This window comes from Corythoichthys intestinalis, chromosome 6 (assembly GCF_030265065.1).
Source record: "Corythoichthys intestinalis isolate RoL2023-P3 chromosome 6, ASM3026506v1, whole genome shotgun sequence".
Lineage (NCBI taxonomy): Eukaryota > Metazoa > Chordata > Actinopteri > Syngnathiformes > Syngnathidae > Corythoichthys > Corythoichthys intestinalis.
In genome coordinates this window covers 53,499,473-53,522,427 of record NC_080400.1, presented here as the reverse complement: position 1 = coordinate 53,522,427, position 22,955 = coordinate 53,499,473, and the positions used below count along the sequence as shown (strand labels likewise).

Sequence of the window (22,955 nt, the reverse complement as noted above, 5' to 3'; positions counted from 1 at the left end):
TTCGCCTCTTGGTGCTCTATATCGAAATTCGAAAAGGAAATACCAGGATGCAGAGTTGTAGACTCGCGGAGAGCACTAGAGCGCGAGGGGAAGATTAAAAGGAGGGCAGGGCCACGGCGTTCATGTGCGCAACCAATGCACTGGCTAAACTGTGGCTCATGTTTGGGATTACCAAAGCGTCTTCTCTCTGCTTTTTTCAGTTTATTCATTTTATAACAAGTAAAGTTGCACCGATACCGATACCAGTATCGGCAGGGGGGCGCCGATCCGGCCCGAATTGGTGGTATCTGTAGCGACGAGTACCACCTTTTAGGGCGCCGATACCATCTACTGGCATCATTTGAACGCAAATTTACTGTCCTCCCCACGTGAGCTAACTTCCCACAGCATTACACCTGTATGTTTTTATCTCGAAATTACCACACGAAATTTAAACTTTTGTCTTCACTATTACGGATGTACATTACAACGCATATCTGCGATGTTACGCTGCTCATTTAACATGGTATTCACAAACGAATAGCATGCGTAAGCTAACGCTTCCTGTTGTAGCTTCGATGGGATCAGAAAGCTTAAGACCGTGGGAGACTCAGCAAACTCATGGTTTCATGATGAACAATGAGTGGCAAATTAAGAGCGCCATACTTCAAACTCGTCCTGTTTATGAAAGTCGATTGTAATATGCTGGTGTTGTGCAGTAATGAGCAGAAGTGACTTCTGTGGCCAGAAAACACTCAAGCGGCGCAGCGCGCACACTAGATATCATCAAATAGCAATCTAGATGTACTATGTTAGATTCCATGCCAACTCTCGCGCGCACACACTAGATATCATCAAATAGCAACCTAGATGTACCACATTAGATCCCATGCTATCAGCGGCGTGAGCCCAGAGCGACGCGTAGTTCATAGACTACATTGATTAAATAGAAACCGCCATGACTGAATGGAAGTTAAGCAGGCCAAATCAACCCATACCAGTGACTATAGATAATGCTGCAAATACTGTTAATTCAGTACATGTTACAGATGGACTCGGACCACAAATAGGATGTTTAAATATAGCTGCTAAGAGAGCTGCAGCAATCAACAGTGTGACCCACTTTAAAAACAGTAAGAATTGTTCTCAGCACTTATATACAAAATTTTTCTTCAGATCAGTAAGAAGTAAGCACATAAATATTAAGCACTAAAATGCTTGTTTATATGATGGCACTGTTATTTTTGCTTGTTAGCAAAAAAAATAATAATAATAATAATAACAGTTGTATTTTCAGTTTCAGAGCATTAAATGTATTGAATTGTATCGAAAATCGTACCGAACCGTGACTTAACTGTATCGTTGCATCCGTTATACGCACACACACACACACACACACACACACACACACACACACACACACACACATATATATATATATATATATATATATATATATGTTTTTGGGGGGTTTTTTTGCAAACAGAGTGGTATCGGAATGGTATCGGTATCGGCCGATACTGCACAGCCAGGTATCTGTATCGGTATCGGGCCCAAAAAATGGTATCGGTGCAACACTAATAACAAGTAATCCTTAGTTTAACATCCATACATCGTTTTAGTTTACAAATATATACAGTATTTATTTAAAAAAAGTTTGCGAGAGAGAAGTCGGGCCCGACCCGACCCGCACGTAAATGATTGACATTTTGTGATAAAGATGCTGCTGCACTACAATATTTTCTTTGTCGTTTTCTTTAATATTTACTTGAATATTTTTATTGATGGGTCGTTGTGACTAAAATACGGTGACTGTTATTCCTGATTTTGCACAGGAGTTCAGATGTTGCACTGTGTGAAAGGCTGCTACTGTGTGTAAAAAAAAAAAGAGAAAGCCCTGATCTCATTCAAAGCACTAATTAAATGCTGTGATCTGTTTTTTTTTTAAATATATATCTGAAAGTATACTATTTTCATTTGACTTGAACCACGAGTGACACAAGAGCCAATAAAAAGTTGTTTAATGTCTGACCGCTTGTGTTGCCTCATGATTCACGAAAAATATGCTTTGCTTTATAATTTTAATGCATCCCAGACTTTAATGCATCGCTATGCATTGCCGAATCGAATCGTGACCCTCTGAATCGAATAGAATCGTGGCCCTCCGAATCCTAATCGGATCGAATCGTGAGGGCAGTGCCGATGCACACCTCTACCATATACTACAGATTTCAAGTTATATGACTTTTGCTTTTCATTTAATTTTTGGGTTTTTTATTTCTGTTTCCTGTTTTAATTGGGTTTTTATTTAACTTTCTTCATGACTTCATTTTTATGTACAATTTTGTTTGTGTTTTGGGATTTTTACGCAATCTAAAGCCCTTTGAATTACCTTGTGTTGAATTGTGTTATACAAATTAATTTGCTTTGCCTTTTTAGACTGGATACTGATAAATATTGCGCGCTTAATATGTCCGAGCATTTTTAACTCTTGAAAACACTGCAGTAAAATCAAAGCATTTTCAAGGATTTCAAAGACCCATAATTAAGAACCCTGAATTTAAGAATGTGCCATCTATCATTTGATGCCTTTCGGAGATTTTTCCATATTTCCTTGCCTTCTTTATGCACATAATGCAAAACTTTACCCAGGGTGCCCAAACTGTCGATCCCCACTGTATATGTACCACTCACGTCCTTTAAACGACTTTAAAAAATTAGAATAAATAAATGGGCGAAAAAACACTCATTTACAAAAGCTTTTTTGCTTCAACACCAGCCAAACTCTACCATGCATCTGTCATCATGTTACATACAACATGGGAGAGCAAATGCAGCTCAGTATGTGTGGGTGTAGCTACCTGGCTGACAATATCTTTCCAGTCTTTGATGATGGTGAGAGTTCCGCCACTGCTGCCGGTGTACTCTGTTAGGTTAAAGGTAGCTGCTGCTCCCCACAACTCCAATTCTCTTAGTGCTTCTCTGATTGTCACCTCTGCGTGGGCACGGTTGTTAAGGTCCTACACACATAAAACGCACAGTTAACCACATATAAAGATGACAGATTCCAGTTGGGACGCAGATTGCATCTTCATGTTTTACGCACCAGACACACTTATCTGCTTGTACTAGTAACACTTCAATGTTCTTTTGATTTTAATTTGGCATGCACGGTGGGTAGAGGAGTAAGAAATAACAAGTCAACAAGGTAAAAGATTGAAACCACAGCAAAATACTTTTTTTTATTGAATCAGTAAAGTGATAGTGTTTTCCTTTCCATAATCGTTATTTTTCACAACCATCTAAAAATTACACTTAATTGAGCATTTCTCAATAAGACGCAGTGTAATGTGATACAAAAGCGCCACACTAACCAAATGTTGTCTGGTTACTATAAATGCAAAACATATATTTTCATGATGCAGCTCCTAACTGACCTAATTGACTGCAGGTAAACCCAATTTTATGGTCTGTAAGATTATATAATATATATAGCAAACTTTGAATTACAAGGTCTATATTAGTTTATAGAATCTATTAATCCATGAATTAGTAAATAAAATAGAGTACAACCACAGTTGTAATGAAATTGTGTTCAACATAAATAAAACCAAAATACAATGATTTGCAAATCATTTTTAACCCACTGATATTTTTAATTGAAAACATTACAAAGACAAGATATTAAATGTTCAAAATGATATATTTTTTTAAAAATATGACAACATTAACAAATATACTAATAATTAATGATTTACGCACTAGAAAGCGCATCGGATTAAAAGGTGCACCACCAATGAGCAAGTATATTTTTCATGCTTAAGGTTCACCTCGTTGACAAGGCGCATTAGTACATCAGTGGACTGCAATGGACTGCATTTCTGAACAATATTTTAATCTTTTAACATAGTAATTATTGTTTGATTTACTAATATATTCATTATTTGTTTTATTTTTTCCAATTGTTGGTTTCATGAATGATAAATGTTTGTCTTGAGCTCTTTGCAGGAGCAGTATAATAAAGTTATCCTCCAACAAATTAGGTTAATTAGGTTCGAGGCCATCAGTAACAACCACAATTCATACATTAAGTGCAGTGGATTGTGAGGCACGTTGTCAAATTCGGAGAAAAAAATAAAAGGATTTTAAGGGCGGCGTATAGCCGGGAAAGTATGTACAGCGGTAGGAAAAAGTATCTGAACCTTATGGAATTTCTCATATTTCTGCAGAAAATCACCATCAAATGTGATCTGATATTTGTCAAAATCATACAGATGAAAAAACAAATGTCTGCTTCAACTAAAACCCCTCATTTATAGGATTTCATGTTCTAATGAGGATAATTAAAAACAATGACAGAAGGGGGTAAAATAAGTAAGTGAACCCTCTGCCTAAGGAGACTTAAAGAGCAATTGAAACCAATTTCAATCAAACAATTCAGTCAGGTTTGTGCCCAGTCACTGATGAGTGCTTAAAGTTGCCCTGCCCACTATAAACATCAGCATCATGATTTGGGGCTATTTTGCTGCTTCAGGGCCTGGACAATTTGCAATCATTGATGGATGAATGAATTCAAAAGTTCATCAGGATGTTTTGCAGGGAAATCTGAGGCCATCTGTCAGACAGTTAAAGCTAAAAAGAGGATGGAGGCTGCAACAAGACAATAATCCAAAACACAGAAGTAAATCAACTTTACAGTGGTTTCAGAAGAACAAAATACACGTTCTGGAGGGGCGATTCATGCCAGCAATCTGACCGAAATACAGCAGTTTTGTAGAGAAGAATGGGCCAAGATTAGTCCTGATCGATGTGCCAGACTGATCTGCAGCTACAGGAAGTGCTGGTTGAAGTTATTGCTGCCAAAGGAGCGAGGGGCACAAAATATTAAATGTGATGGTTCACTTACTTAACCCCCCCTCCCCCCTTCTGTCATTGTCTGCATACTATCTTCATTAAAATAAAAAAAGACGCTGTCATGGACATTAATAAACACTTATGACGGATTTCATTAGATGTCATCTGGCAAATTTTGTCATGAACTCCATTCATGTCCCGCTAGGTTCTCTTAAAGTCATTCAAAACTGAGATAATTTGCCGGATGACACTAAATAACATCTGTCATAACTCCTAAGCATTCATTAATGAACAAATGCTGTTGTTTTTTGGCGGGTGGCGGCCTATAGTCAGGTGTGCCTTATTGCCTGAAAATTACGGTAATTTACTGTTTATAATTTGCACAACTTCCCAATGTCATTGGAATTGAGGTTGTCTGGTAAGTTTAAAAAAATATATAAATACTTAAATTGCACTGTGCTTAATCAGACAGTTTCTTTGTGATGGGTGATAAAACTTTATTATTTGGGTAAGCAAATAACTGCCTCTGCTTGTGACAGAGTAAATTTGTGGACATGAAACAGAATTGCAAAATCAATTTTTTTGTGTATTGCTCTTAATAAGAATAAGAATATTATATAAGAATACCTTACCGAAAAGCAGTATGCACAACAGGCCTTCACAGCCTTCTTTGCCGAGCTAAACATTATCATAAGCACTGACATTGACTTAAAACTTTAATAAAATAGTATTATTGTATTGGTCAACAATGGAGAATGGGTCAAGATGGAGGGAATTATGAAAAATTCCAAACGCAGTACAGGCTAGCATAAAACCTTGAGAATTATGTTAGAGCGAAAAGGCTACTAGCACATCTGACATTTATTTGGGTTTAATCAGAGACTCATCAACAGTTAAAGGCTGACTCTCATGAGTTTGAATGTGATTTGTTAATTTTGAACAGAGCCACATCCACAATTATGAGGGAGTACACAGTTGTGTAAACACATTCACTTTACTTCTCCAGAAGACTTTATTTTGGCAAGACCACAATAATGGTGAACCTTTTTAAAAAGGAATTATCTTGACCTCATTTATACATATTTATAAAAGTATAGATATTTTTTGAACCAACATCCACATTTTCTTGATAGAACATAAATATGCCTGCTTTTATATCTACTGTACCTTAAGCTCCATGGCCTTTGCAATAATGTTATCTGCCACTGCGAGAAGGTCATTAAAGGTGAGTCTTTCTAAAGTCATCCCTCTTGGAAGACCAAGGAGACGGAACATGTCCAGCCAATGGTCTTGAGACAAGTGTTCCCCACGCACATATTTTAACACTGGAAGAATGTTCTGGACACACAAATAGAAAGGTTATTCAATTAAACAGTCAAAGACAAACACAAAAACTACATAAGAATGCATTAAATGAATTCCAAATATATGTACCAAAAGACAAAACTGAGGTCAAATTAAAAATAGCCACATCAACTTATTTTCTTTGACGAATCTTTTCATTTTTTTTTTTTTTTTTACAAAAACATGTTCCGTTCAGCTGCTTGACATGAAGAATGGGAATCTGAGTGTCCAATTGGTCTGAACAGTTTCATGTGTCCCATGAATGTAAGGACGTAGGTTTGCATAGGGACGGTCAGGACATAACACTACCAACTTTTCAGGATGCTCAAATTGTCCCCACCAACTTTTAATCAACCGTTTTTGCATGTGTTGTAAGGATAGAATAGACCCTAACTTTATTAAGTGAATTATTTTCATTATGTTCAAATTAACATTAACCCCTTTTCACTTGCTGAATGTGCCAGTCCATTTTTTCCCCTCAAACGCACGTTTGATTGTCTGACTTGACAAACCACCCCCCATCTCAAATAAAATTTGCCGCCTCGTCCGCCCTCTATGAAGATGAGGGATATTACAATTTTTTTCCCGCCAGCAGCAGCCTCTGTAAGTAATGCAAAAAGACGTTGTCAATGTTGTGGAGGTGGGGAACACACCACTAATTTTGCCACTGAAAGTGCGACCGCCATCAGAGTTAGCATAACATTAATCTGTGTAATTTCTCGAACTCGAGGAGGAAGCTTCTTTGAGAGAAATATCCTCCAAGTGTTTCCCACCAATGAACGAGACTCGTTTGCCCCCCCCCCCCCGCCGAAAAAAAAAAAAAAATAATCAGATGCGTCAGTCAGCCGATTACACAGCTGTAGCCCACTCCACTCTACTACCCGCGCGCGCTCTCGTGCGTGCACACACACAGACACACGCGGCAACAGGTCGCGCTCATAGACGGGACTACTAGCCTGGTACAACAGACTCATAGCTGTGGTATGCAGGCATGAAAATCTCTCACTTTTCGGCGAAATTCGCCGTTTTGAAGTCAAAAAGGGCGACCTACGTGAATTGCGTAGATCCGAGGAGAAATTCTTTTTTTTTTTTTTTGGGGGGGGGGGGTCGGGAGGTTTTATTTAATTATTATTATTATTATTATCATCATGTGATTAACTTAGTACGTAAACTGAGCACTTAAGAAATCGGTTCTTTAAAAAAGTGACACTTGGACAGTCAGCAAATCCTTCTAGATGCTTCGCTGACGAGAACCAATCATCGGCCCAAGCTGCGTTCCATTATTTCAAACGCGCGCACTCCTTACGGTGTACATGGAGTGTTCGGAGAGCCTTTGGTTGCATTGCAAAGCTGCGAAAACAAAAAGCAGGCCTTATCCACACCGGGGCAGACCAGAGCGCAGCATACACATTTGCCTGTATTTGCCAGCAGATTGAATTTGGTGAGTAATGGTTTCAATCGTTTTCACATTTTGCGATATAAAAAAGTTACTGCCATTCGTTGCAGCTTGCGTTAAACACTGCCAGAGCTAGCCAAATCTCCCATGAAAAAAAATAGCTTCCGTTAAATTGGCGTCAAGCTTGTGTATTTAGCGGTAATATAAACGAAGAAACACACTGTTGAGCTTAATTAAGCGGCATGCTCTCGGATGGAGGGGGGCACCTCGTATCGCTCCCGTCGTCCGCCTGAGACGCTTTATTTTCGGCTGGGACTTGAGCTGACGGCCGGTGTCGGCACAACACCGGCCCGACGAGTGGTGGGAATAACTCTTGCTTCTTCAAGCTTTTCAGAAATACAGGGATCCCTCGTTTTTCGCAGTTAATGGGGACCAGAACCCGCCGCAATAAGTGAAAACCGCGAATTAGCGCCCCCCCCCAATTTTTTTGTGCGTGTTCAATGTATTTATTCAGATTTTAACTTGGAAAAAAGATACATATATATATATATATATATATATATATATATATATATATATATATATATATATATATATATATAAGACATGTTTTTTCACCTCTTTCACCAAAGTATCATTTATAAATGGTTTTCAAGCACTTAAAAATGTAAGAATTATGATAAGTTTTAAACATGTTACTGCCCCACCGAATTATTTTTAAACAAGAATAAAGTAGTAAGAAAATGCTTGGCTTTATTAAATGCTTCATAGTGAGTCTACTCAAACCCTCTCAGGTTTTGTTAAACGGTGATTGACACATGTGCAAAGTTTTTCTTTTTATATATATTTTATTGTTTGAAGCAACTTATTTGATTGAATAATAAAGACACAAATGTCCTAGCCAAAATGTGGCCCAAAGGCAAAACAACATTACTTCAATGGAAAAATTTGTTTCAATCAAGAAAAATAGTTTTCAAATGCCTTTTTTGTCTCAAATTTATTTTTGCAATCAAAAACAATTTTTTTTATTGAAGTGACTTTTTTGGGATTAAAAGTATATACTGTATTTTGACTGAAGCAACTTTGTTTTTGATAGAAGTAACTTTGTTTTTTGATTGAATAATAAAAACACAAATCTACCTCCATCGTTATTGAGAGAGAAAGAAATTAAGAAAGCTTTAAAACTAAAAGCCACCGGGGAGTCTGTTTTTTTTTAATTTTATTTTTTTTAATATTTATATTTCATTCCATAGACATGCCTCGTAGGGAAAGGAGATTGAGGGATAAAAAAAGGAGTTGGATGAGGCTGCTAAAGGCAGTGGATACCTCATCAGCTGGGTGAATAGCAGACCTGGTAAGAACAAGTTTGCAAGGATAGTCAGGTATTAAATACAATTATAAACACAATTACAATGTTATTTTTCTATAAGATTTTATGTCATTGCTTTATTAATCATTAGGTGCTAGAGTTGTTAAGTATGGATAATAATGAAATAATAGTTTTGAGAAAACTGTGCTGTTGGTGGCTCAGTGACCATCTGATGTGGTTTGTTTTCAGATGAACAAGTTGAGGAAGGAAGTTTTGATGCAGAGGTTGAAGGAAGAAAATAAGCAGACTGACTGAGTCACAGCCAGAAAGTGTTGATGACAGTTTTGATTTCTATTCACTGTTGCCCCCTCCCAATTAAAGTATGTCACAGTCGCAGCCAATTATTATCTAAAACTGGTTAAAATTGAAGTTATGTTGTTTTAAGGTGTATTAAATACTTGTTCATGTGCCCCTTTTGATCTACGAGCACCCGCCCCTTCACCGGTCTCTGCACGGCCCTGCTGAAACACAGTGTGGGTCGACAGAGCTCAATATTTTGTTGGGGTGTACAGTGTACTGGAACATATTTCCTCCACACCCTTCTCACCTTTTTAACCCCTGACCCATTTTCATGCCTGGCTATGAGAGTATGAGTCTGGCCACCATTCAGCAGAAAAAAAATTCCAGGGCGGAGCCAGCCACAGCAAATAGACAGTGGAGCGGACCAATCAGCGACGGGCTGACGCGACGTCAGTAAAGCGACAAGAAACTAGCGAGAGACATTTCAACATATTCAACATGGCTAGCGTGAGACAGACTGTTGGTTTTAGCGACTCGATGTGTTTTTGGTCATGTAAAACCGAATTTACCGCGGATTGGAACATACTGCCGCTGAGTCTGGTGTACCAGGCTACGGGACTACTGTCTGCTGCATTCTGCTGCATTAGGTGCGATCCGGCGACACCGCATACAGCAATTTATATTACATTCAATGGTCTCAAAATGCCCTAAAGAGATACACCAGGCTTGAAAATGTACACACAAACACACCCTACCCCGAGGGTCAGAGACCCTCCTACCACAGTCTCCTAAAATCCTGTGGGAAACACTGCCTCCTGTATGTTTTCTGCTTTTAACGTTAATTAAACTGTAAGAAATGTAATCAACCAAAGTTTACCCCCTTCTCCCCAGTTTTCATTTTTATTTTATTTATGTGGTCTTAAAGCAGCCCAAAGGAGCTTTCATTTTTTGTTGAGTTTGGCTGTGCTTGTGGACAAAAGCAGAAGTGTTATACCTGAAGGAAGGCTCCATTTTTATTTTTTTTTTTGTTATTCCCTGACATTTTTTATGACATTTTTTTATGTCATTTAATTTATTTAGACAGAAAAGTTGAGAGTGGTCTTACAGCAAATGTGTATTTAGTTGCATTCCTGGATAATTAAGAGATGAATAACAAGTTTGTATTTCTTGTGTATTTTAATATAATTTGTGTTCAAATATTTGTACTTTAAACTTGCTGATAAAATTCTGACATTTCAGTTTTCAAAATGTGTCTTTAGTAGTTTTTGAAAACAAAGGTTTGAATCGAACGGTGCATCACCTGAACCAATGCATATGCAGTGCAAAAACCCACCCAACATAACTCTTGTTTTCAGTGTAAATCTACTTGAAAAAGGTGAAGTTATCTGCCAGTGTGTCAAATAAATTTTACTCAGATTTCTTGACATAAGAAAAATAGCTATCTGAAAATAAGCTTAACAGACTTATTTACAGCAACCGCAAGCCCTGACAAAAAGGAGGCCACACCCTGGGAGCTAGCAAATCAAATCAAAATAAAAACAAAAGAAATATTCATAATTCACATGACCAAAACAATGTTTAGGTTAGTTGCTTATTGTAAAACACACAATTTTATTAATACAAGTTCGACCGACACAAAAATTAAAATATGTATCTAACTGCTTTGTGTACCTTATATTTATCCACTTCTCCTTGCAATTTAACAGAAATGGATGTAGGTTGTTGCAGCTTCCTAAGTTTGTCCTGCCATGTAAATAGAAATTCCTCAAACAGATGGGTCTTACTCCTGTAAAATACAAGGAAAAATATTAAAGTAACCTATTTAAAGAAAGTAAAATAGTTGGAATCTATAGTATGTTTTTGATCTGCATCTGTTACTTAACCTGAATGAGATCCAGTCCATCTGAGCCTTCTCTGTGAAGCCTTGATGCCACTCCTCATACAGACCCCACATCTGGCTATATTCCTCCATGTCTTGTTTTGTTTCCTCAGCCAGAGGGAACATTGCAACCTCCAGGTTGAAGTAGACACAATCCTCACTAAGGAGAAGTGAACCAGTATAAGAGAGGAGGAGGGTGGTATGATCAAAAATCATGCATCCTCTCGACAGCACCAGACAGGGCAGTTTCATTATGAATTCTAAATAAGTAAAGACTTGCATTAGTTTACTGCGCACAGTGTCCAACTCCTGGAACTCTTGCTGCTTATCTCGAATGGTTTGAAGATTGGCAAGTAAAGTATCATGATCACCAGACACAAACATCTCCTCCTTTGGCTTCAGCTGGTCCCAGCGAGCTTTGAACCGCTCTAAATCTGCCTTGTAGGCATTGATGCGATCTGTGGTGTGACTTCGCATCACCTCCAGCTGTATAGAGGAGGTAAGCATGAATGATATCGAAAAGAGTCAGACACCGGGAGATAAAGGAACGAAATGGGATTTAAGTAATACCAGGAGATAAAAAGCTGCTGCAGGAAATATGTATTGTCAAAACTCAAATAGTGATGCTCTGTTGGTATACCTGATCTTTGATCATGAGCTGATGGCTCTCCATCACAAGCTCCAGTTTGTCCCATTTGGCCCTGAGGGAGGAGATTGAGTCCAGCCCTGCCCCAGATACCACTCGCAGCAAACGGTTTTTCTCCTCTGCTGACTTGAACTGAGGTAGGATCTAATAAAAACCCACAAAGTTAAATTTGAAATAACAATTTATTTCCATTTTCTAATCTCCGGCGCAGTCGATAAGCCCAGTGCAACTATACCGTAACTTAGCACTCAAGGCAGGAACACGAGTATAAACAAGATTAGGTAGGTGAACAAAACATTGAACAATAAAAACCACCACACTCTTGTACAGTAGATGGCATTATGCCCTTGATAGTTGCTTGGAATCTGCCATTAAGCCAGGTTTTTGAGTTTGTTGAGCTTCTGTTTACAGTGCAGTCAATTTTATTGTTTGGTTTCTTTTTTAGTTGGAACGTTTTGTGTGCTGTGATGCACAGGCTATCTGTAAAATAATAAACTGTTGCTGAAGCCCTGTTTCACTGTATATCCTAATCACATGTAAAAAACACAACAGCTCTGGATGCTATCTCTATAAAAATATTGGAAAAAGTGGAATCTCACAACAGTTAACAGAGAAGACCTGCAAACATTTTTTGACATCAGACACTTTCCTGCTCTGTCACTATAGCAGGAGAATGCTGTCACTAGCGTAATTGACACATAAACACTACCGGTTTTGTGCTACTCTCGCCTTATCCTGTCTTTTCTGTTCATTTTGCTGCTCGTTTTGTGAAATACCAACAGGGCTGTCCTACTCATAAATGTTCCGCTCGGGTTCAAATTGGAAGGGCAGAAACGACAACATGTTTATGTAGTTAAAGACTCTGGGCTGTGACCAGTGATGTCACAGTCCAGAGTACACTGCGTCGTCAACAACAATGGCGACCTACTAGTTAAACTAATTTTACAAATTTTATTAAAACGAAAACAATAAGGAGGGTTTTAATTAGGTCTGTCAAATGATTAAAATTTTTAATCGAGTTAATCACAGCTTAAAAATGTATTAATCGAAATTAATCGCAATTCAATCTATAAAATATGCCATATTTTTCTGTAAATTACTGTTGGAATGGAAAGATAAGACACAAGACGGATATATACATTCAACATACTGTACATAAGTACTGTATTTGTTTATTATAACAATAAATCAACAAGATGGCATTAACATTATTAACATTCTGTTAAAGTGATTCATGGATAGAAAGACTTGTACTTCTTAAAAGATAAATGTTAGTACAAGTTATAGAAATTTTATAATAAAACCCCTCTTAATGTTTTCGTTTTAATAATTAAAAGTTTGTAAAATTTTCAATCAAAAAATAAACTAGTAGCTCGCCATTGTTGATGTCAATAATAAACTAGTAGCTCGCCATTGTTGATGTCAATAATTATGGTGCTGAAACCCATAAAATCAGTCCCACCCAAGCGCCAGCAGAGGGCAGCAAAACACCAAAAAACACAAGTAACAAGTGAAAATGACACTTTGCTGTGATTTTAATCTGTTTGAGCAGGGCATGTGCGTTAAATGTGTCAAATATTTTAACGTGATTAATTTAAAAAATTAATTAACGCTCGTTAACGTGATAATTTTGACAGCCCTAGTTTTAATATTAATTTTTTATAACTAATACTAACATTTACCTTTTGAGAACTACGTCTTTCTATCCGTGGCACCCTTTAAAGATCACATTTGACATATTTGACTGAGCAATACCATATTCTTCAACCAATAGCAACAAATACATTATGAAAATAGCCATATAAGATCATGTCTTAGTGTTTGACTCCTCTCAGTAATTAGAAGGGTGTAAAAGTATCGTTCCCCATTCAGGAGAGACACTATGTTACAGACATTGTCCTCTGTCGTAATGTTTTCTCCAAACTGCAGTTTGTAATAAAGAAATGTCATCGTTGTACAAAACTTTTCATTGTCTTCCCTGGCAAGACAACACCTCCCAAGTGGCCAATGTGACTTTACATAGTTCATAACATGCATGAGTGTTATGTAAACAGAAGTGTGTGAAACATGAGCCCTTATTCTGCTTACTAAAAAAGGCTAAACACCTTCGTTAAGTCAAATATGCACAACAGAATACATGGCTCTTTGTCAAAGCTTGTTGACCCCTGCTTTAAGAGAAGAAAAGTCCCACCATGAAAATATAATTGAAACAAACCTATACCCATTCAGGCTTTTGTATCATTTAAATTAAATATTAGTTTACAATTTTCAGTGCAAAAGAGAAGCCTCATAAATGTCTAACGGTAGGTAGTGGGCAGAGCAACAACATTTTAGGGGGGATGCATTTTTATGCATGATATTAAAATGCAAGTCTTCCACAGAGGTCAGTAGCAAATGTCAACTTCAGATGAGTCATCTTAACTAGACCGCTGAGTACAATGTGGTGAAGTCAACAATAAGTCAAAATTGAAAAAAACAACAAAAAAGAACGGAATTAAACTGTAAAATGTACAAGCAGTAATATTCCTATCTTCAGATTCATCACAGTGTCACCAGTCAGCACCCACACAGTTATAAATTAGGCTGAATTAATTGGTTCCAAACAATTTGTTCTAAAGTTTTACTGTGCAGCAGTTCACTTCTTTTATCATCATTAATAATGATTTGGGGAGCCAAAAGGCATCCATGAATGAATCATGTTAATCTTTTTGCTTCAACTATTGAGGTATAGAAACATGCAATGGTATTTTTATGCAATACTATGCTAAAAAGTTACTATGCAAGTTTCACTGTGCAGCAGTTCACTTCTTTTATCATCATTAATAATGATTTGGGGAGCCAAAAGTCATCCATGAATGAATCATGTCAATCTTTTTGCTTCAACTATTGGGATATAGAAACATGCAATGGTATTTTTATGCAATGCTATGCTAAAAATAATAGAATATGAGTTATTTGTCTCTTACCTCAGGTTTTTGGGCAGCTATTTGGCTATATTTGCCACTAGCAGCACTAATCGCTTCAATATTTTCTGGTCGTGTGGACAAGGTCTCCAGTGACTCAGACACAAAACTGTCAATGGCCTGTGTGTGGCCTGTAATCAAGCCATATGATGAAAAGCAGAATGGATTAAAGTGAATGACAACAATCTTGCATCTAATGAGTTAAGTTCACAAGAAAAGGTTCTATTTCATCCTTGATGACCACCAGATTAGTGGTTATACAGGATTCATAGAACCATAGTTACATTCGTATCTTTCATTTAATAGAGATACTAAAATAGTTGTCTTCTGCTTCATTCAAAAATATCTGTAAGTGTGCCTTTCACCTTGTATGGATTTCCTAAGAGATATCAGAAGCAGGTCAAAGAGCCTCTGGATCAGCCCCTCAATGGCAGCTTTCAGTGGCTCACAATTGACAGTGACACAGTCAACCTTCTCCTGGCTGCAAAAAATGAAGGGTTTGGATGAATATTAAGGCAAGTTATTATTTCTTAACTTCAGATGATGCTCAAAGTCAATACATTTCCCACTGTTGCTTGAAAGCACCCCTTTCATCCTATGCTTCTACATGTTTGTGTCTGTTTGTGTAACGTGTACCTGGGCAGACGTTCAGATTCTTTTCCTCTGGCTTTCAGGGCCTTGAAATTTCTCTCCCAATCCTGCACGGTGGTCAGATTTTTCTCTACTAACTTCTCCAAATCCACTTGCCCCAGCACCACCCACTCCTAAAGAACAAACACAAAAACATGCACAGTGAGACTTGTATTTTGAATGTAACTGTGAAAGGAGACAGATGAATGGCATTGAACAACATACAATTAAACAATACATTACAGTGGTATGAAAATGTATTTGATCCTTTTGGAATTTCTCACATTTCGGCAATAAATCACCATCAAATGTGATCTGATCTTTGTTAAAGGGTATGAAAACGCAAAGGGGGTGTGAGACATCAATAGAACCGTTATGTGCCAGGATAACAAATATTGATAAAGTTAACAAAAAAATCAATCACATTAATGAGCAATTATCGAAAATAAATCGAAAATGACGAACATTTCCGAAAGTGTTCCGGAAACAGCCGAATGGGGCGGAGACGTCATAACAAGGAAACAAAAGGTCGAGGCAGGTGCCATCGTTGTTTATCGACGAGAGAGTTGCGTTCGTGTTTTTTCAAAAAATCGCTAAAATAGTTCAAACATGTCATGCTATGTGGTTTACAAATAGCCGTTTGTCACAATGTAGTACCCATGAGTTTCCGAACGCGAGAAAAAGAGCTGGACTACGCAGACAATGAGTAAAGTTTGTCAGTGCTAAGAGGGCTAATTTTGCAGACCCAGCCTCCGGCACGGTTTTGTATGGTGCGCATTTTACACCTGAAAGCTATATGAACTATGGGCAAATGAAATCAGGTTTTGCTAAGAAATTGCTGCTGAAAGCAGATGCGGTGCCCGGTGAAAGAGGACGATGACTGGCTCTGATGAGACCACCTCACCACCCCAGGCAAAGCAAAGGAGAGAAATGACCAGAGTGAACCCTCTTTTATAATAAAAAACATATCACGCATTGGATATAGGACTGGACACATGTATAAATTATCGCTCGTAAAATATATAGAACAAATCCTCTAATCGCATTCATATTTGTGTTGGTTGGCTGAGCGAAACCGATGATAGCATATTAAATGATAATTATTCTATACATTATTTTGCGGTCACGGTGTATCAGCTTCACAAAAAGAAATGCAAAACAAACCATTCGGTGATTCTGTTGCCGCCGGTGTTTCATCAGTGTGATTGCTCCCCTCAATGATCCTTTCATTAGGCTGCATTGGCTTTCGTTTGGGCTCAAATTGATAACCCAAAACACCAAAGAAAGGTTCATAACGCTCCTCGTCACCATTAGAAGAATGTTCGTTACGTCGGATTCGTCGCTGCAAATAGAAACAAAACTGTCCGCCATCATCGCCGCCATTCAGTACTAAGCACTGAGCCGGTTGTTTCCCTTTAGTCACAATATGCTAGATTTCCGGCATCTCGGGGGCGGGTCCTTTTAGCTTGACAATCGACCTAATTTTTATCATTTTCTTGGTGTTGCGATGTGTGTGATTACACGAAGTGGCATGATATGAATTCAAAAGGCATGCGTTGATGGATAAATGATGGAATATTAGCATTTCCCCAGGTGTTGTCATACCCTTTAAAATCACGCAAACGAAAAAACAGTGCTTGAATTAAAACCACCCAAACATTTATAGGTTTTCGTATTTTAATGAGGATAGTATGCAAACAATGACAGAAAGGGGAAAAATAAGTAAATGAGTAAGTGAATATTTTGTGCCCCACCAGACGCTTCCTGTAGCTGCAGATCAGTCTGGCACAAGCTAAAAAGAGGATGAATGCTGCAACAAGACATGATCCAAATCAGAAGTAAATCAACTTCAGAATGGTTTCAGAAGAACAAAATACATGTTCTGGAGTGGCCATGTCAAAGTCCAGACTTGAACCCCATTGAGATGCTGTGGCATGACCTAAAAACAGCGATTCATGTCAGACATCCCAGGAATCTGACTAAACTACAGCAGTATTTTAGAGAAGAATGGGCCAAGATCAGTCTTGATCGAGGTGCCAGACTGATGTGCAGCTAAAGGAAGCGTGTGGTTGAAGTTATCGCTGCCAAACGGGGGCCACAAAATATTAAATGTGATGGTTCACTTACCTATTTTTCCACCTTCTGTCAATGTTTGCATACTATCCTCATTAAAATATTAATACCCATAAATGTTTGGGTGGTTTTAGTTAAAGTAGACACTGTTTTTTCATCTGCGTGATTTTGACAAAGATCAGATCACATTTGATGGTGATTTTATGAAGAAATGTGAGAGAATCCAAAAGGTTTAGATACTTTTTCATACCACTGTAACTATGTTCAAATTATCCACTTGTATTAAATAAGTCCCAGCCGTGCGTTCATTTGAGCATTTACACACAATTTAGCCCATTCCTTTTCTGTTATGTCGTAAATTAAATTATAAATCCATGCTAGAAGTACATTTAACTCTGCCATGGGTGTCAGTGTTCAACTCACTTAATTGACACCACGCCAAAAGCGATCTTAACACTGCTAGTGTTAAAACAACATCCAAATACACACCGATCAACTCAAAATAATTTACACCAAAATATCAACTGTACAGATTTTGCTGTGTAGAATGTGAACAACCCTGAACACAGTCAGATTCAGAGGATTTGAAGGATCCATATTGAACTGAGGGAAAATTGTAATGAATCAATATTTTTACCAATCCTTAAACATGACCAAAACAAAAACAATACCATTAGAAATATACAGTTGCTAATCACTGTCACCATCATCATCATCATCAATGTAATTGTAGATTGTTCAAGCACCTTGAACTTGTGTTGAATAGTCCGCAAGCGGCTGAAAAGGTCCTCTGCCTTGCTGAAGATGGTGAGGAACCCAGAGGCATTCCTGTCGATCATAGCACCGAATATAACCGGATCCCCTGGTGCGCTGACACCTTTGAACTGGTTTGGGATCGAGATGAACCTCTTCATCTCCCTGTAATAGCGTGCTCGTACCTCCTCAAAAGGCGGTTGAAACTGCAACCGACCCTGTCTGCTCAAAAAAAGGACATTGACAATTAATTTTGTAAACTGTTAAACTCTTGTCACTGTTGGTGACAATAACATAACACCCACTTGAAAGTGAGGTCAATGTGTATTTCAGGTAGGTTCTTGTTCAGCGCTTCCAGTCCAGTCTGGTATTGATGTTCAAGAGCTTTGTATAGTTGATGGTTCCAATGTTGCCGCCATGCCTGCATGTCATCAGATCTAAAGCCCTAAATTCAAAAAATGTATATTGAATGGCAAGCCTATGGGTTTTCACAAAGTTATTACATGAATAGCTACCCAGTAAAGTAATAAATTCATTTTGTTGCAAATAATGGACATAAGTTATCTTTTATCCAAATGTGTCCAACACTGCATATGCGCACACACACACACACACACACACACACACACACACACACACACACACACACACACACACACACACACACACACACACACACACACACAAACACAATAATAACCTGAGCCTCTAGTGTAGCAAAGCCTGTACGGAGGTCCTGGAGCCCTTCTTTCCACCGCTGTTGATGTCTAAGCAAGTCGACGTTCATTAATGTCACCACCTTAGAAAACAAACACAAATTATTATTAAGAGCCCTGGTGGGGTTCATTTCAAACCATTCATTCATTCATTCATTTTCCTTGCCGCTTTTCCTCATATGGTAAGAAAATATATATATTTATTTCTTCAAAATCAAAGTGATAGAAAGTTAAGAACAAGCTCCAACCTTGTCTGTGAAATCTGTGTGCCATTTGCGTAGCTTCCTGTTCTCAGTGGAGAGTTTCTCAGTGGCGGACTGCAGTTTTGAGATGTAAACCTCTAACTCTTTAGGATTGTTCCAGGTAATGTGCAGTTTACCTCCCGATTCCTTTGACTGAGAGCGAGGATTCTGTTTGAGAAAAGAGACGTTACTGTTAAACTATATTTTATTGATGGTAACTTTCCATGTAATGCAAAAGCAACCATCTATGTTATTCCTTTTTTTTATTTTTTTTTTTGAATGGCGTTTTCGTAGCACGTTGCACAGCCCAAACCGTTTGACCCATCCACACCGTTCGAATACGGAAATGACCCGAATTCTTGTGCGACCCCTTCTAATGACCCCCCAAAAAAAGTTTTTGGAAAAATAACTTTTTTTTTCTTCAAAATGTATCTAGTCCTCCAATTTTTATCCAACTCTCATAAATCCTACATCAAAAATTTCAGGAAGCTAAGGGGCATAAAATTTGTGTACAGAATTTGCCAAAAACCTACAGTTTCCCCAAAATTCCTCAAAAACTTTCACATTCGTTTTTAATAGTATGCCATTGCCATGTACGTTGTTCCATGCATTTCTACTAGACAAAATTTCCCCTTCATTTTCAATGGCAGAAAAACATGACCAAAAACGTACCATTCCAGCCCATTGACATTTAACTGGCACCCAAGTAAGTCGATGCCATCGACAGCCATGCACGTCCATGCCATTGACAGCCATGTAGCTCGATTCTATTGATGCCAATGTACTTGGATTACATTGACAGCCATATACCTCCATGCCATTGACGGCCATATATGTCGATTCTATTGATGCTAATGTACTTGGATTCCATTGATGCATATGTAAGACGATGCCATTGACAACTATGTACGTCAAAATATCAATAGAAAATGAGCTGATATCAACAGGAAGTGAACCTAAAATATTCTCAAATCAACAGGAAGTGACCTGATATTAGCAAGGTGCAGCCCCAAGGGGTTTACCTGCGAAAGCAAAACTACCAAGTGACCCTAAAGTGTCCTCAAATCAACAGGAAGTGACCTGAAATCAGAAGGATGTGACCCAAAGAGGTTTACCTGTGAAAGCAAAGCTACATCGCAATTTCTCCAGAAATTGCATTTTCTAGTTATTATATGGTAATCATCACAACCATCAGAAAGTTACAAATAAACCATTATGTAGTTGTTTGACCTAAAAATAACGACCTGGCTTAAGATAAGAGGGGTTAAGGCGAGATAAATACCTTGATGACCTGCTCAAAAGCCAAAGCAAGTGTGAGCATCATTGGCCTCTGAGAAGGTATCATCTGTTGGTCAATGGTGTTGTAAAAGTTTGCCACCTATAACATCATAAAAGTTTTTTCATAAAAAAAAGACTGATCGCTAGGAAATGAAGAGGAGAATATGAACTGATGAAAAGAGAAATTTTAAAAATGGAACCTGTTTGAGGACAATGGCCTGCCTATGGAACTTGTCCGCAGTGTTTGCAGCCAGCTGGATCTTAGCAGGAATAGCAAAACCCAGGGAAGAGAGTTGTCTGACTTCCCTGAGCAGAATCACCAATCTGTCTGAGTAATGGATCTTTAGCCTGCCGTCTGTATGGTCCAGTTCCATCACCCTATCACTCGCTTGAAGGCTTAAGCGAAAGAGATAATGTACATTATTTTGGATTGCACTACATGGATGTTGGTTGTCAGCATTCATAAATGGTTTTATAAATAATAAATTGTGTCTTACCTGAGTCCTGACTTCGGATCAGCCAGACTAGACAATAGATCCCTAGACCAGTCATCAAACTGTTCCTGTTCATAGGCCCTCAAAACCTCCAGTAGGTCATCACAGAAATGAATGAATCCTTTGAATCCTGATAGATCTGACAACAGCGCCTCAGTGATCCGGACACAGTCCTCCACCTAATACAGGGATGAAAACACAAGAAAACAGTAATCAACCACAGGTTTTATCATATTAATACATGTATCATTTCTATGATATTATTTGTCCATCGCTTTTTAATTAAGTTGATTTGCAGGCCCGTGCCCAAAAACCCCCAACATTTTATGTTTTATTTGTGAGGACTCAGGAGAAGGAGGAAATGTGTGGATGCAATGCGTCAGTCAGACCTGGACAGAGTACTGCTTGGAAAAAGGGAGTTGGGACTGGTTGCGTTTTGTGTGATCACATTTGTGACGATGCCTGTGCATAATGATAACAAATTAAAGCTCGTCTTTTGTAACGAATTCTCCCAGTTGAACAATACTGGAAGACACATATTCAATAAACATTTATATCTTGTTATCTGTGTATCTGTTCTATCAGGTGGATAGTGTATTTGACATTTATTTAAATTTCTTCGAGTTGGCAGAAAAAAAAAAACGCAAGTTTTCTTAATGTTTAAATAGTCTACATATTTTCTGATCAGTAAATGCATTTACACAACAAAATAACGCTGATAAAGTTTGTTAAATATCTCGTATGAGAGCAAAGCACCACATTCATTTACATTCAGCGAAGCCGACACAAGTTTCTGTATAGCATCTTCAACATTCAATTTGAAGCCTTTCCATACCACACTCCTATCGGTGCATGTTTGCCTTTTCAATTGTGTTTAGTTTCTTTTTCGCTTCTTGCTGCTCCACATCCTAAAGGAAATACCAGGATGTGGACTCGCGGAGGTCGCCAGGATTAAAAAGAGGGCGGGGCCACGGCATTCATGTGCGCAGGCATGCACTGGCTCTGCGGCTCCTGTTTGCAATTACCATAAAGCGCCTTCTCTGTTTCATCCAAATTATTTATTTTATAACAAGTATTCCTTGGTTTAACATCCATTCATCGTTTTAGTATGCATATATAAATTAGAGGCGCAGATAATAGGAATTATGACGTCATTCCAATAAATCCAATAACAATATATGTTATCGGGCTTATTAATAATATTGGTGTCAGATTGGGATGTGTTCATTTGTTTCCTCTCCCGTTTTGCCAGTATGCAAAGGCTTGTTACTGTTCTAGAGGCCGTATTTTTCCTTCACTGAGTTATAAACCTTACTTTGGCAATTAGCAAACATTTGTATTTTACAGTGTTACGCTAACAAGTTATTGAGACCTTGTGGTTATTGATAGGCTTGCTGTTCTACAACTGACAGGTTAAGAAAGTTGTTTCATGGACCAAGACGACAAAAGTCTCCTCTCCTGTTGCACCAAATGTTTTATCTGCTGACAAAGCACAATACCTGTTGGGTTTATGTTTGTTTTAGATCAGTGCTCATTGTTTAGGGGACACATCGTCAATGATATTGACTGATTGATATACATTAAAAAATTATATATATATATATACACATATATATGTGTGTGTATATATACATATATACATACATATATATATACATATATATACATATATATACATATTTATATACACACATATATATATATATATACAGTGGTACCTCTACATACGAATTTAATTCGTTCCAGGACCTTGTTTGTAAGTCGAAATGGTCGTATGTCGAGCAGTATTTTCCCATAGGAATACATTATAATTCCATTAATTCGTTCCAAAGCCTAAAAACATACACTAAATTCTTAATAAATACTGCTGGCACTGTTACAAATGGCAATTAAACATAGAAAAACAAATAAGTTATAAATAAATAATTCAGAATAATATAATAATAAGAAGAATAATTAATAATTATTCCTGTAAATAATGTAACAAATCGGATTCTAATATGGCGGACACTTTTTACTGTCCCTGAACGCACCGCGAAGCTGACGTCTCAGTGAGATAGGTCGGTGCGGTAGAGATAATACTTTCGTTTTCTTGAGAG

The 22,955-nt window shown here is 37.8% G+C and overlaps 1 protein-coding gene across 1 annotated transcript in view; it reads right to left on the bottom strand.

Annotated features, from left to right (window-relative positions):
- Positions 1-22,955, bottom strand: part of dync2h1 (dynein cytoplasmic 2 heavy chain 1) — a 231,897-nt gene that overhangs the window by 181,253 nt on the left and 27,689 nt on the right. The window contains exons 12-27 of the mRNA XM_057838672.1: positions 20,860-21,035; positions 20,563-20,758; positions 20,367-20,462; positions 19,091-19,252; positions 18,827-18,925; positions 18,432-18,571; positions 18,120-18,348; positions 15,307-15,434; positions 15,036-15,151; positions 14,674-14,801; positions 11,702-11,851; positions 11,338-11,547; positions 11,066-11,217; positions 10,854-10,968; positions 6,001-6,171; positions 2,841-2,999 (exon numbers count right to left, since the gene is read on the bottom strand). Of these exons, the coding sequence (XP_057694655.1) occupies positions 2,841-2,999; positions 6,001-6,171; positions 10,854-10,968; positions 11,066-11,217; positions 11,338-11,547; positions 11,702-11,851; positions 14,674-14,801; positions 15,036-15,151; positions 15,307-15,434; positions 18,120-18,348; positions 18,432-18,571; positions 18,827-18,925; positions 19,091-19,252; positions 20,367-20,462; positions 20,563-20,758; positions 20,860-21,035 (2,427 nt within the window). The remainder of the gene's footprint in view (positions 1-2,840; positions 3,000-6,000; positions 6,172-10,853; positions 10,969-11,065; positions 11,218-11,337; positions 11,548-11,701; positions 11,852-14,673; positions 14,802-15,035; positions 15,152-15,306; positions 15,435-18,119; positions 18,349-18,431; positions 18,572-18,826; positions 18,926-19,090; positions 19,253-20,366; positions 20,463-20,562; positions 20,759-20,859; positions 21,036-22,955) is intronic.